Raw genomic sequence first — 13,634 nt, 5'->3', positions numbered from 1 at the left:
GAAACTGTTGACAATACTCCAACTGCGGCCTGAATACCGTCTTGTAAAGGCTCAGCATTTATATTAGATGCATCATCGAACATTTACAACACTCTATTCCATCTGCCACTTTTTGCCCATTCTTCCAATTTGTCTCAGTCCTGTTGCAATCGCACTACCTACCCCTGCACCTATCTCTGTATCATCCTCAAACTTTCATTCCATCGTCTACATCATTGACAAACAATCTGAAAGCCAGTGGTCCCAATACTGATCCCTGCGGAACAGCACCAGTCACTGGCAGCCGACCAGAAAAGGCCCCTTTTATTCCCACTCGCTGCCTGTCAGTAATTCCGCGACACATGCCAGTATCTTTCCTGTGACACCATAGATTTTTATCCGGTTAAGCAGACTCATGTGCGGCACCCTATCAAATGCCTTCTGAAAATCCAAGTAAATGCCATCCACTGACTCCTTTGTCCACCCTACTTCTGACTTCCTCAATGAATTCTAACAAAACCCACGCTAACTTACTTTGTCATTAGTCTCCAAGTACCTTGAAATCTCAACCTTAATAGGAGACTCCAACTCTTTCCCAATCACCGAGGTTTGGCTAACTGGCCTATAATTTTCTTTCTTTTGCCCTCTTCCCTTCTTAAAGAGTAGAGGTACAATTGCAATCTTCCAGTCCTCCAGGACCATGCCCGAATCAAGTGATTCTTCAAAGTTCATGACCAATGCATCCGTCAACTCTTCAGCATCCTCTCTCATGACTGTAGGATGTAGTCCATCTGGCACAGGTGACTTTGCACCTTAAGAGCTTTCAGTATGCGAGAACTTTTTAATTTGTAATAGAATGGCACTCACTCCTACTGCCTGTCACTCGCAGACCACTTCACGCTGCTAGCGTCTTGCACAGTGAAGATATATGTAAAGTACACATTAAGTTATTCTGCCATTTGTTTGTCCACCATTACTATGTCACCAACATCATTTTCCAGTGTTCCAGTATCAACTCTCACTTCCTTCTTACTGTTTATATAACTGAAAAAAGTGTTTAGTGTTTATTATCCTGCTTTATATTATTGGCTTTTCTGCCCTCATATTTCATCTTTCCCCTTCTTATAGCTTTTTTAGTTGCCTTTTGTTGGATTTTAAAAGTTTTCTATTCATCCAACTTTCCCTCACGTTTGTTGTCTTGTATGCCCTTTCCTTGGCTTTTATGTAGTCTTTAAATTCCTTTGTCAACTATGGTGGCCTATACGTGCCACTTGAGAACTTCTGCCTCCGTAGCCCATATCTATCCTGCAACTTGTGACCTGTTCCCGGAAGCTTCAGCCATCTCAGCTCTGCCGTCATCTCCACTGGTATCCTTCTCCAATCTACCTGGGTAAGCTTCTCTCTCGTGCCTCTGTAATTCCCTTTATTCCATTGCGATACTGATACTGTAAGTTATGCTTCTCCCTCTCAAACTGCAGAATCAATTCATTCATTCATTCAAATGATGATCACTACCTCTTAAGGGTTCTTTTACATTAAGCTCCCTCATAGGATCAGGGTTATTGCACAACACCCAATCAAAGATAGCCCTTCCCTGAGTATTGCTAAGCACAAACTGCTCTAAAACGCTAACTCATCGGAATTCAGTAAAGTCCCTCTCTTGCGATCCAACTCCTGAAGTTTGTTTGATTTTCTTATTCCGCGAGCATATTGAAGTCCCCCATTACAATTGCGTCATCACATTTATTACATGCCTTTTCCAGCTCCCTTTGCAATCTCAACCCCACACCTTCGCTACTATTTGCAGGGCAATAAAGGATTCCCATAAATCTTTTTTTTTTAACCGTTGCGGATTCTTATGTCCACCCACAAAGATTCAACATTCTCTGACCCTATGCCATCACTTTTCTAAAGATGTGATTCTATCTCGAACCAACACAGCTACAATACCACCGCCTATGCCTTCCTGCCTGTCCTTTCGACAAGACGTACATCCTGTACCGTTAAGCTCCCAACTGTGGTCTCCTTTCAGCCACGACTCAGTGATGCCCGCAACATCATACCGACCAATCTCTAATTGCGCCAAGCGTTCGTCCAGCCTATTCCGAACGCTGTGCGCATTTAAATACAATGCGTTCAGTCCTGCATCTGCGTCCTTTTGAATTTAGTCTATGTGGTCCAATTGAACACTTTGCTCTGTCCAGATTTGAACCCAGTCATTGGCTTGTCCTTCCTTACATTCATGTTACACCCATCGTCTACTTGTAAACCTGCTGGTTCATCCACAACTCTATCGTCCGAGTTCCAATCCCCCTGACATTTTAGCTTAAAACACTCCCAACAGCTCCAGTAAATCTGCCCGTAAGAATATTGGTCCTCATCGGATTCACGTGCAGCCCATCCCTTTTCTACAGGTCTTACCTGCCCCAGAAGTGGTCCCAATTATCCAGAAATCTGAATCACTGCCCCCTGCTCCAAATCTTCAACCACAATTTCTCTGCCACCTCATTCTACTCTTATTTCCACTGTCAGGTGGCACAGGCAGCAATCCTGAGATGACTACATTTGAGGTCCTGCTTCTCAGCTTTTTACCTAACTCCCTATGTTCTGTTTTCCAGACCTCCTCCCTTTTCTCTTCCTATGTCGTCGGTATGAACGTTTGCCCCGACCTCTGGCTGCTCAACATCCTTTCTCAGGATATTGTGGACGCGTCCAGAAACATTTCGGACAAAGGCACCTGAGAGGCGAAGACCATCGGTGTTTCCATTTTCTGTCCACAGAATCGCCTCCCTGTCCCCCTGACTATAGAGTTCCCTATTATCGCTGCCATCCTCTTCAGCTTCCTGCTCTTCCGCACATCATCGGGGAATTGCCTGAGGTCATGTACCAGCTCCTCAGAGAATAAGAGACAGTAGACTAGTGCGGGGTGTGTTACATTGAGACTGGTACAGCCTGGAGAAGGAAACAGAAATAGTGTTCCTTTTCTGTGGCTCAGTACTGACAGCGTAATCCTAAAGGACTGTCAAGAACATGGGGTCCATTGTGAGAAAGGTAAAGGTCAGTAGAGCAAGTAGATGCCCCCCTCCCCCCACTGTTACCGTCTGCAGTGTTGCCCAGTTCAGCAGAAGCTGAGCAGTGAAAGCGGTGAAACCAGCCGCTCCACACAACACTCTCCTCTCCAGAATCATGTGTGCACTTGGTGCTCGCTGGAACACCGGGGAATCTGCAAACTACGAACAGAGGGGAGAGGGGAGCCTTTCACAGTGAAACTGAATCAGATCAGAAATGTTTCTGGGCCATCGTTCATTCTCAGACACTCTTAGCTCTGACCTCCCAATTTTACCCAAACAATGCCTTTAACAAGTTTTTTTTATTTTTATTGAAGAAAAACTGTTGTGTGCTCCATGTTCATCAGATTGGGCATTGACAACCTATTTCTGTCCATCCAAAGATGTTCAGCAGAAACACAAGGAGACTCTGCGGGCACAAACTGAAACACTGAGAGTGAACACGATCCTGATGAGGGAGAAGGTGAAGGTTTTCCAGCTGGTTGATCGATACGCTGAGCTCACGGTCATTTCTACTGTTCGAGATCGGAGACTGGTGGAACATGAGCTGCTGGCAAGAGGCAGAGACCACGAGGAGTGGAGAGAAAAACATCTCCGCGGACAGCTGGAAAAAATCCGCACTGATCAATTATTTACGAGGAGTTTTCTGCAAAAATTTAAAAGATCTGTCTTTGGAAACAAAACAGGCATGTCCGCAGCAGTGGCCGGAGTCCCGGGAATCGGGAAAACAACAATGGTACAAAAGATTGTTTATGACTGGGCCACGGGGAAAATATACCAACAATTCCAGTTTGTCTTCAGTTTCAAATTCCGAGATTTAAACTCCATTAACTGCAGAATAAACCTGAAGGAACTGATTCTGGATCAGTATCCTTACTTTGGGAATTCCCTGAGAGAGGTCTGGAAGAACCGGGAGGGATTACTGTTTATATTCGATGGATTGGATGAATTCAAACACAACGTCGACTTTGCTGACGGTCAGAGAGATACAGAACCCAAGCACCAGTGCCCAGATCCCGAGTGGTGGTGTGAGGTGTCTGACATTGTGTACAGTTTAATCCAGGGCAAGCTGCTCCCAGGGTGTTCAGTGCTGGTGACCACTCGCCCCACTGCGTTACATTTATTGGAAAAGGCAGACATCGGTGTCCGGGCTGAAATCCTGGGATTTGTTGGTGAGGAACGGAAGGAATATTTCTTCAGGCATTTTGAAGATCAGACGGTGGCAGAAGCTGTTTTCAAACACGTGAAGGAGAACGAGATCCTGTACACCATGAGCTACAACCCCTCCTACTGCTGGATCCTCGCTCTGGCACTGGGCCCCTTCTTCACACAAAGAGTCAGGGACCCGCAGCGAGTTCCCAAGACCATCACCCAACTGTACTCCTACTATATTTACAACATCCTGAAAAACCACGGCCGTGAGATTGGGAACCCCCGTGATGTGTTACTCAGGGTTGGTCAGATGGCCTTCAGAGGAGTGTCCGCGAAGAAGATTGTGTTTACAGATGGAGATTTAATCAACTACAATCTGCAGCCTTCCCAGTTCCTGTCCGGGTTCCTGATGGAGCTTTTGGAGAGAGAGGATTCTGCCCAGAGCGTGGTGTACACATTCCCACACCTCACCATCCAAGAGTTTGTAGCTGCAGTCGCACAATTCCTGAATCCACATCCCGGGGATATCCTGAAATTCCTCACTGAAGCCCACAACACGACAGATGGGCGATTTGGGGTATTTCTCCATTTTGTTGCTGGTCTCTCCTCTCCAATTACAACTCGTGGCCTGGAGGAGTTTCTGGGTCCATTTCCTCATCAAACAACCTGCCGGGTGATTGACTGGGTGAAGGAGGAGGTTAAACGCCAGAGTGGAAACACAAGGAGTGAAGCTGGTAAAAGGAGCCTCCTGAACACATTGCACTACCTGTTTGAGTCTCAGAATCGTGGACTGGCTCAGGCCGCACTGGGATCTGTGGAAACACTTTCATTCAGTGGAATGACACTGACCCCGATTGACTGCGCGGTCCTGTCTCATGCCATCGGACTCTGTGATACAATAAAACAGCTCGACCTGGAGAACTGCCACATTCAGTGTGAAGGAATCCAGCGGCTGGGACCCGGGCTGCACAAGTGCCAGGAGTTGAGGTAACTTGATTTATCTTTCACTGTGAGCTGTGAAAATGTTCCATTGTGTTGCTTCAATGTTAAGGGATTTGGTTAAAACTAGCAAAATCAGATTGTGATGAATTGTGACAAATGCCCGGGGATCAGTCAGTAATTCCCCAAGGACAGGAGGGTTCTGTGGTTCCTTGTGAAGGGATGTTGGAGACTTCATCAGATCAGTGAACAACGGCCATTGGTTTAATGGTAGTAAATCACAGGAATGGCCGTGTTTCTCGCTGCCTGTGACACGTCCATTGACAATGTTCCTTCTCACTGTTACCAACACTGACTGCAGCAGGTGGGTCAGAGATTCACACCCCCTTCCCAGTGAGGGACAAGAGACCGTCAGCAGACTGTCCCAGTGAGAAGGAAATAAATACCATTGTGAGATTGTCCTCCCCTGCCCTTCCCCGTGTGTGACTATCACCATCAGTCCACCTGTGTGACTGTGCTGACTACCAGATACCCAGAACCCATGGGCGCATCTCCACTCCCGATTGTGGGCCTCAGTTCAGACACACCCCTCCCGTACAATCTGTGGAAATATCCGCCGTTTGAATCACTTTGTTCATCAATTTGTCTGTTTGTGCTTAGACTTGGGGAGAATAAACTGGGAGATTCAGGAGTGAAAATGGTGTCTGCGGCTCTGAGGAACCTGGACTGTAAAATACAGACACTGGGGTAAGTACCAGACTGTGGGAGATTGTGTTTACAGTCACTGGGTGTCTGACACTGAACATTATTGTGATCATTAAATGTGTTACTTATAAATACTGGGGATTTGTACCATCTCCTGTCTCTCTGTGTCCCTCACCCTCACTCTCTCTCACCTACAGTCTGGACAAAGTCGGTCTCACAGATTCTGGTGCCGAGGATCTCGCCTGCGCTCTCAGTACAAACCCATCACTGACGGAGCTGAACCTGGGTTTTAATAAACTTGGAGATTCAGGAGTGAAACTGGTGTCTGCGGCTCTAAGGAACCCGGAGTGTAAAATACAGAAACTGTGGTAAGTACCAGACTGTGGGAGATTGTGTTTACAGTCACTGGATGTCTGACACTGAACATTAATGTGATCAGTAATTGTGTTACTGATAAACACTGGGGATTTGTACCGTCTCCTGTCTCTCTGTGTCCTTCACCCTCACTCTCTCTCATCTCCAGGCTGGGCGGTGTTTGCCTTAAAGACTCTGGTGCCGAGGATCTCGTCTCCGCTCTCAGTACAAACCCATCACTGACGGAACTGGACCTGGGTTTTAATAAACTGGGAGATTCAGGAGTGAAACTGGTGTCTGCGGCTCTGAGGAACCCGGAGTGTAAAATACAGAAACTGTGGTAAGTACCAGACTGTGGGAGATTGTGTTTACAGTCACTGGGTGTCTGACACTGAACATAATGTGATCAGTAATTGAGTTACTGATAAACACTGGGGATTTGTACCGTCTCCTGTCTCTCTGTGTACTTCACCCTCACTCTCTCTCATCTCCAGGCTGGACAGTGTCGGTCTCACAGATTCTGGTGCCGAGGATCTCGTCTCCGCTCTCAGTACAAACTCATCACTGACGGAGCTGGAGCTGGGATTAAATTCGCTGACAGACCGATCTGTCCCCGCTCTCCGCCGCCTCATACTGACCCTCCCGAGTCTGGAGTGGATCTGGTGAGTATTTGTGTTAATGTTCAATGTGATAAAATATCAGCGAATCCGCGGGTTTTCTGGTGATATTTGTCTGCGAGTGCTGTTGAAACATTAACCCCAGTCCCCTGTTACCGACACTGTTATATAATCTGTTTATTTCGTCTTTATTTCCCTGCTGTTTCAGGCTGGGGAACAATGAGTTCAGTGAGACTGGGGAGAAGGAACTGAGATCTCTGCAGGAACCCAGACCCGGACTGACCGTGACTGTTGGAACATCTGAATGTGTGAACATCCCCGCCCGCGGGATGGGGTCATTTTGGCCGATTTCCTGCCCTCCCCTTTAACTCCTGCCCTTACCTTTAATGGCCGCGCGCCGGCTTTAATTCCCAACGTTTCTGACGGAGCTGACTCCCGTTCAGCGCTCTGTGACTTCGGAAGCGGTCCCTCAGTGACGTATTTCCGCCTGTTGTCCAACGGCACAGCTTCCGCCGGATGTGCGTGTTCGAGACTCCCCCACGTGAGACCCCGGGGAATTACACAGACAGGAAGAGACCGGTGGCCGGGGCTCAGTCTGGGACACCGGTGTCCCGGGGTGGGATTATCCCGGGAGAGAATCCTTTTGCTCCCTTTGCTGAGGACGGTGCATTCGGCTGTCTGGCTGATATAATGATGTTAAATTGACAAATACCTCGGCAGTGACCCTGGATCTGCAGCGATCTCGGACACGACCCTAAAGTGTGATTTTGTAATCATCGGTTCCCCGATGCAGAGTGACGGTGAGAAACGGGACTGATTATTCAACCAGTCTCTCATTGTCACCGGACAGTTAACTGTGTGTGACTGTGAGTGAATCGGGAGCAGCTTATTTATTTTCGCACGTCAGCAGCTCACACATTGTTTAATTTACATTTGTCCTGATGAAATCAATAAACCGCTGTAACTGCCTGTCTTGGTGTTGGACTCGAGTCTCACTAGAGGAGAAACAGTGACCTGGGGTTCCTGCTGCCCCCCGCACCCGGTGTACTGCAAGAATGGGTCTGAGCTCCTCACACTGGTACAGCAGCCTCTCAGCTCCAAGCTCAGGGATGTCAGTAAAATAGTGTCTGGTCCCCAGGATCTCTTCACTCCCCATCCCCATCCAGGCTGACCACTGCTTCCTCATTCCCCAGATACTTACACTACCCTGACCTCCACCTCCCTGCGCACTCTCCTTGCTCTCGCAGAAAAAAAAACGACAAAGGAGATCAGAAAATGCAAACACGGGGAAATCTGCAGATGCTGGAAATTCAAGCCACACACACAAAATGCTGGTGGAACTCAGCAGGTCCGGCAGCACCTATAGGAAAAGGTACGGTTGACGTTTCGGGCCGAGACCCTTCGTCAGGACTAACTGAATGAAGAGATTTGAGAGGGGGAGGGGGAGATTCAAAATGATTGGAGAAGACAGGAGGGGGAGGGATGGAGCTGAGAGCCGGAAAGATGTTTGTCAAAATGGATACAAGGCTGGAGAAGGGAGAGGATCGTGGGATGGGAGGCCAAGCGAGAAAGAAAGGGGGAGAGGAGAGGCAAGGAGTTATAGTGAGAGGGACAGAGGGAGAAAAAAGAGAGGGGAAACAAAAGAAAAAAACATAAAAGATTATAAATAAATAAATAAACAAGGGATGGTGTAGAAAGGGGTGGTGGGGCATTAACGGGTTTGAGAAGTCAATGTTCATGCCATCAGTTTGGAGGCTACCCACTCAGAACATAAGATGTTCTTCCAACCTGAGTATGGCTTCATCTTGACAGGAGAGGAGGCCGTGGACAGACATACAAGAATGGGAAGGGGACGTGGAATTAAAATGTGTGGCCACTGGGAGATCCTGCTTTCTCTGGCGACAGAGTGTGGGTGTTCAGCGAAACGGTTTCCCAGGCTGCGTCGGGTCTCGCCGATATATAGAAGGCCGCATCGGGAGCACCGGACGCAGTATATCACCCCAGTCGACTCACAGGTGAAATGTCGCCTCACCTGCAAGGACTGTCTGTGGCCCTGACTGTCCCATCACACACTCCCGGGGTCGGACACAAAATGAATCTCCCTCCACTCCATCCCATCACAAACTCCCGGGGTCAGACACAGAGTGAATCTCCCTCCGCACCGTCCCATCACACACTCCCGGGGTCAAACACAGAGTGAATCTGCCTCCACACCGTCCCATCACACACTCCCGGGGTCAAACACAGAGTGAATCTGCCTCCACACCGTCCCATCACAGACTCCCGGGGTCAGACACAGAGTGAAGCTCCCTCCACACCGTCCCATCACACACCCCCGGGGTCAGACACAGAGTGAATCTTCCTCCACACCGTCCAGTCTCGCCCTCTCGGGGTCAGACACAGAGTGAATCTCCCTCCGCACCGTCCCATCACACACTCTCGGGGTCAGACAGGGAGTGAAGCTCCCTCCACACCGTCCCGTCACACACTCCCGGGGTCAGACACAGAGTGAATCTCCCTCCCCACCGTCCCATCACACACTCCCGGGGTCAGACACAGAGTGAATCTCCCCCCGCACCGTCCCGTCACACACTCCCGGGGTCAGACACAGAGTGAATCTCCCTCCCCACCGTCCCATCACACACTCCCGGGGTCAGACACAGAGTGAATCTCCCTCCGCACCGTCCCATCACACACTCCCGGGGTCAGACACAGAGTGAATCTCCCTCCCCACCGTCCCATCACACACTCCCGGGGTCAGACACAGAGTGAATCTCCCCCCACACTGTCCCATCACACACTCCCGGGGTCAGACACAGAGTGAATCTCCCCCCACACCGTCCCATCACACACTCCCGGGGTCAGACACAGAGTGAATCTCCCTCCACACCGTCCCATCACACACTCCCGGGGTCAGACACAGAGTGAATCTCCCTCTTCACGTCCCATCACACACTCCCGGGGTCTGGCACAGAGTGAAGCTCCCTCTGCACTGTCCAATCTTGCCATCTCCTGCCCAGACATGGAGAAAAGGTCTCTGTAGAGTGAAATATATCAGCTAAATTCTCAAGTTGAAACGGATTAGTGAGGACACTCTCAGCTCGTAGCACAGGGACCACGGCCCCCTCCCCCCCCCCCCCACACACACACCAGAGGAATCTCTGTAGAGAAGGTCAGAGGGGCAGGAAGAGAAGTAGTGTAACGAAGGGGTGCACGGAGTGGGCAAAGGTGTGAGGGGGCACACACGGGCAGGGGAGTACAGGTCGATATTAGAACCCCTGCAGTTAACAATCACATTTGATTTCTAGGGTCCAGAAGTAGCTGAGGATGAAATTGAAGATGAGGAAAATTTTGCAAAACCGGGACCCCACCCCTTCCCGTCCTCTCCCACCATCCGCACTCCTAGGAGGACGCGGTCCCTTCCAGTCCGCTCACACGGGGCACGCTCCCAATCAAACTCCACCCTTGCCTATTCATCCCCATCGCCTGAACTCCAAATGGACCCCACCCCTTCTCATTCCTTCCCATCTTCCGCACACCCAATGGACCCAGTCCTTGCCGTTCACTCCCAATGGGACCCACCCCTTCCCGTTCACACCCAATGGGACCCACCCCTTCCTATTCACGCCCACTATCTGCCTCCCAATGGGGCTCCTTCCAGTTCATTTTCAACGGGTCTGTGAACCTGGAAACTGGCGGGGACGCCCGAATTCCGTGTTTGACAGAACTCAGGGCGGCGTTTACGGAATTTGACATGGACGCCGATGGGTTTATTAGTTACAAGGAAAGTCGAGGGTCGTGTGGATGTTGACGACTTTGCAAAACGGACTATGTTCCTTCTCCTGGCGGAGGAGGTGGATATTATCGGACTTCAGGAACTTCTGCACACCTTCCTGAAGATGGTAGGAGGTGAGGGAGGTTTATGGTGTGAAGGGATCCAGGAGTGTCCACATTAACTGTTTGAAGAGTTACAGGAGAGTCATTTATCATTGATGGTTTGTTTTGAAGAGAGAGAGAGAGAGAGACAAAGAGTGATGGTTGGACTGTCACGGGAGCTAACTTTGGAGATAATACTGAACAGCTCGAAGGTGCTCGACAGGACATTATTGATGTTAATTCCAAGGACTTGTTGCTTGCTTACATGTCCTCACAGACAAAGGTAGGAGGGACTCTTTGAATGACAGGTGATGCTTAGCACAGGGAAATAAATAGGAGGTCAGATAATACAAACCTCAGACACATGATCGGGACACTAAATGAGCTTTGTGGTGCCCACAGAGAAAGTGGGTTTTTGGAGGACCGATCAGGCAGATCGATCCAAGTGCTCTGCCAGTGAAGATTCAAAGGCAAGACCGGTGGGGAGTTGTCTATGTATCCGACCCTGGCCTGGGTAGACAGCTCAACCACACCGAAGTACGGTCCTCTTTGTTGTTAGTTCACAGTCAGTGACTTGTGAAGGATTTCGGAGGACAGCAAGAAAATCGACGGCAACAGCTCACCTCAAGACTCAACTCTCTCTCTCTCTCTCTCTCTCTCTCTCTCTCTCTCTCTCTCTCTCTCTCTCCATCGCCATCTCCATCGCCATTCAACTAAATTCCACGAACTGAACTGAACTTTACTCAATATCGTAAGACTGTATCTTTTTACCCCTAGACCTAAAGAAGCTTGGTTTTTCACACGTATATATATTCCACACTTACTTACATCTACTTATTGCTACCCTGTTTGATTTATGTTCACTTAGTTTTCTGTATTGTGTAGTTATTAATAAATATTATTAGTTTCTAGCAATACTAGACTCCAAAGTGGTTTCTATTTCTGCTGGTACTTTATTCCTGTCATGGGGTACGTGACAAAATTGGGGCCTATGTCCGCGATATGAACAAATCGGTCGGGAGGCTGGTTTGAATTGATTGGGAAAAATCCCTTTTGATTTGGAATTTTGATTTGGTTGTGTGGAAAAACAGCAGAAATGGAAGTTTCGGGATTTCTGGAACCGCCAGACCCCGTGTCCGTGAAGAAGGCTAGAAAATATGAGTTGCGGGACCTTGCTAAAGAAGTGAATGTAAAGAGAGGTATGATGAAAGCAGAAATTCAAAGGAAAATAGCTGAATATTATGTCTCTGTACAGACACTTGAAGAGGGGAAGTTAAGGAGGTTTCCTGTAGTGAATGAGGAGGTGGAGGTACACCTGGAACAGTTAAAGTTAGAGAGGTTGAAATTGTAGATGAGAGAGGCAGAGAAACAGAGAGCGTTTGAAAGGGAGGGATGGCAACAGAACGCTCAGGTGGTGAACCGTGAGGAGAAGTTTAGTGTCAGTCGGGAAGTTAGGTTAGTGCCTCCATTTGATGAAGCAGAAATTGATAGGTATTTCCTACATTTCGAGAAGGTGACCCGTAATCGGGAGTGGCCGCGGGAGCAGTGGGCGGTGTTACTACACAGTGTGGTAAAGGGAAAGGCCCAGCAAGCATATGCAGCCCTGTCTCTTGAAGACGCAAAAGATTATGATAAAGTGAAGGATGCTGTGTTTAAGGCTTATGAGTTAGCCCCGGAGGCCTACAGCCAAAGGATTCGAGGTTTGAGAAAATCCTGGAACCAAACGTATCTGGAGTTTGCCCATGAGAAACGCGTATACTTTCATCGGTGGTGTGCTTCAAAAGAGGAAAATGAGAATACTGGTAACTTGAAGAATTTAATATTGATTGAAGAGTTTAAAAACTGCGTCTCGGCGGAGATAAGAACGCACTTAGATGGAAAAGGGGCAGCGACACTGTCAGAAAATGCTAAGTTAGCAGCCGAATATGCTCTAACTCATAAAGTTAAGTTTTTCCCCACTGAGATTAACCCACAAGGGAGTAGAGATAATCCACAGGCTAAACCAGAGAGTAAACCGGGGATTAGTGATAAAACTAAGGAGGAAGGGAAGCAGTCGGGGAGAAAATTTCCCAGTTTTAAGTGTTACTCTTGTGGAAAACCTGGCCATGTGGCGTCAAATTGTTTTGCTACGAAAAGGGGAAAAGGAAAGGAGAAAGAGAAAACCCCAACTGCCGGCGTTCAGACGGTTAAAATATAAGAGGGACTCGAGAGATTTATTTAAGAAGGGTTTGTGTCTGTGAAGGAGGGGTCAAACCCAGTCCCGGTTAGAATATGGAGAGGTACTGGAGCTTTCCAGTCACTGATATAAAATAATGTTTTGGAATTCGGTGCTGAGACAGACACTGGGAAAGTAAACATCTTTAAGGGCCTTGGAAAAGGAACAGAGGTCGTGCCTTTGCATAAGATAATCTTGAAATGTGACTTGGTAACGAAACCAGTCAGAAAAGGGGTCCAATCTGAACTACGGATAGACCATGTTGATATCTTACTCGGTAATGACTTTGCAGGTGGGGATATTTATCCAGCAGTTCAGCTCACAAGTAAGCCTGCTGCTGCTGAGGACCCGCCCAGAGACGCTGATGTGTATCCCGCATGCGCAGTGGCACAGAAAGGCTGCTGCTGCTAATATTGATTTATCCGAGACTTTCCTACCGTCCTTATACCAACAGGATTTAGGGGTAGTAAGGCTGAGGAAAGCAAGGAGGAGAGAAAAGACCTGTCCTTGTCAAGGAAGGAGTTCATAGAGGAGCAAAATAGAGATCTAGAAATTGTGGATTTAAAAGAGACAGCTCTCCCTGAGGAGGAAATTCAGAAAGAAACAATGGGGTATTATCTTAAGGATGGGGTGTTGATGAGGACGTGGAGACCAGCCACTGTGCCTGCCATTGAGGATTGGGCTATTGTGCACCAGGTGGTGGTTCCAAAGGTTTGCAGGGTTGAATTT

General features: G+C 48.4%; 1 protein-coding gene across 12 annotated transcripts in view; it reads left to right on the top strand.

Annotated features, from left to right (window-relative positions):
- Positions 1-11,380, top strand: part of LOC140208370 (NACHT, LRR and PYD domains-containing protein 3-like) — a 73,032-nt gene extending 61,652 nt beyond the window's left edge. For 9 of the 12 annotated variants that reach the window (XM_072276992.1, XM_072276996.1, XM_072276995.1 and 6 more), the window contains 6 exons: positions 3,431-5,186; positions 5,799-5,885; positions 6,041-6,211; positions 6,367-6,537; positions 6,692-6,859; positions 7,023-11,380. In XM_072276992.1, the coding sequence (XP_072133093.1) occupies positions 3,431-5,186; positions 5,799-5,885; positions 6,041-6,211; positions 6,367-6,537; positions 6,692-6,859; positions 7,023-7,182 (2,513 nt within the window). In that variant the 3' untranslated portion in view covers positions 7,183-11,380. The remainder of the gene's footprint in view (positions 1-3,430; positions 5,187-5,798; positions 5,886-6,040; positions 6,212-6,366; positions 6,538-6,691; positions 6,860-7,022) is intronic. The other 3 variants (XR_011888747.1, XR_011888746.1, XM_072277000.1) reach the window with 3 other exon arrangements.
- Positions 11,381-13,634: the final 2,254 nt, after the last annotated feature.

Source organism: Mobula birostris, chromosome 13 (assembly GCF_030028105.1).
Source record: "Mobula birostris isolate sMobBir1 chromosome 13, sMobBir1.hap1, whole genome shotgun sequence".
Lineage (NCBI taxonomy): Eukaryota > Metazoa > Chordata > Chondrichthyes > Myliobatiformes > Myliobatidae > Mobula > Mobula birostris.
Note: the sequence above shows the minus strand (reverse complement) of the source record. Positions and strands in the feature narration are given on the sequence as shown.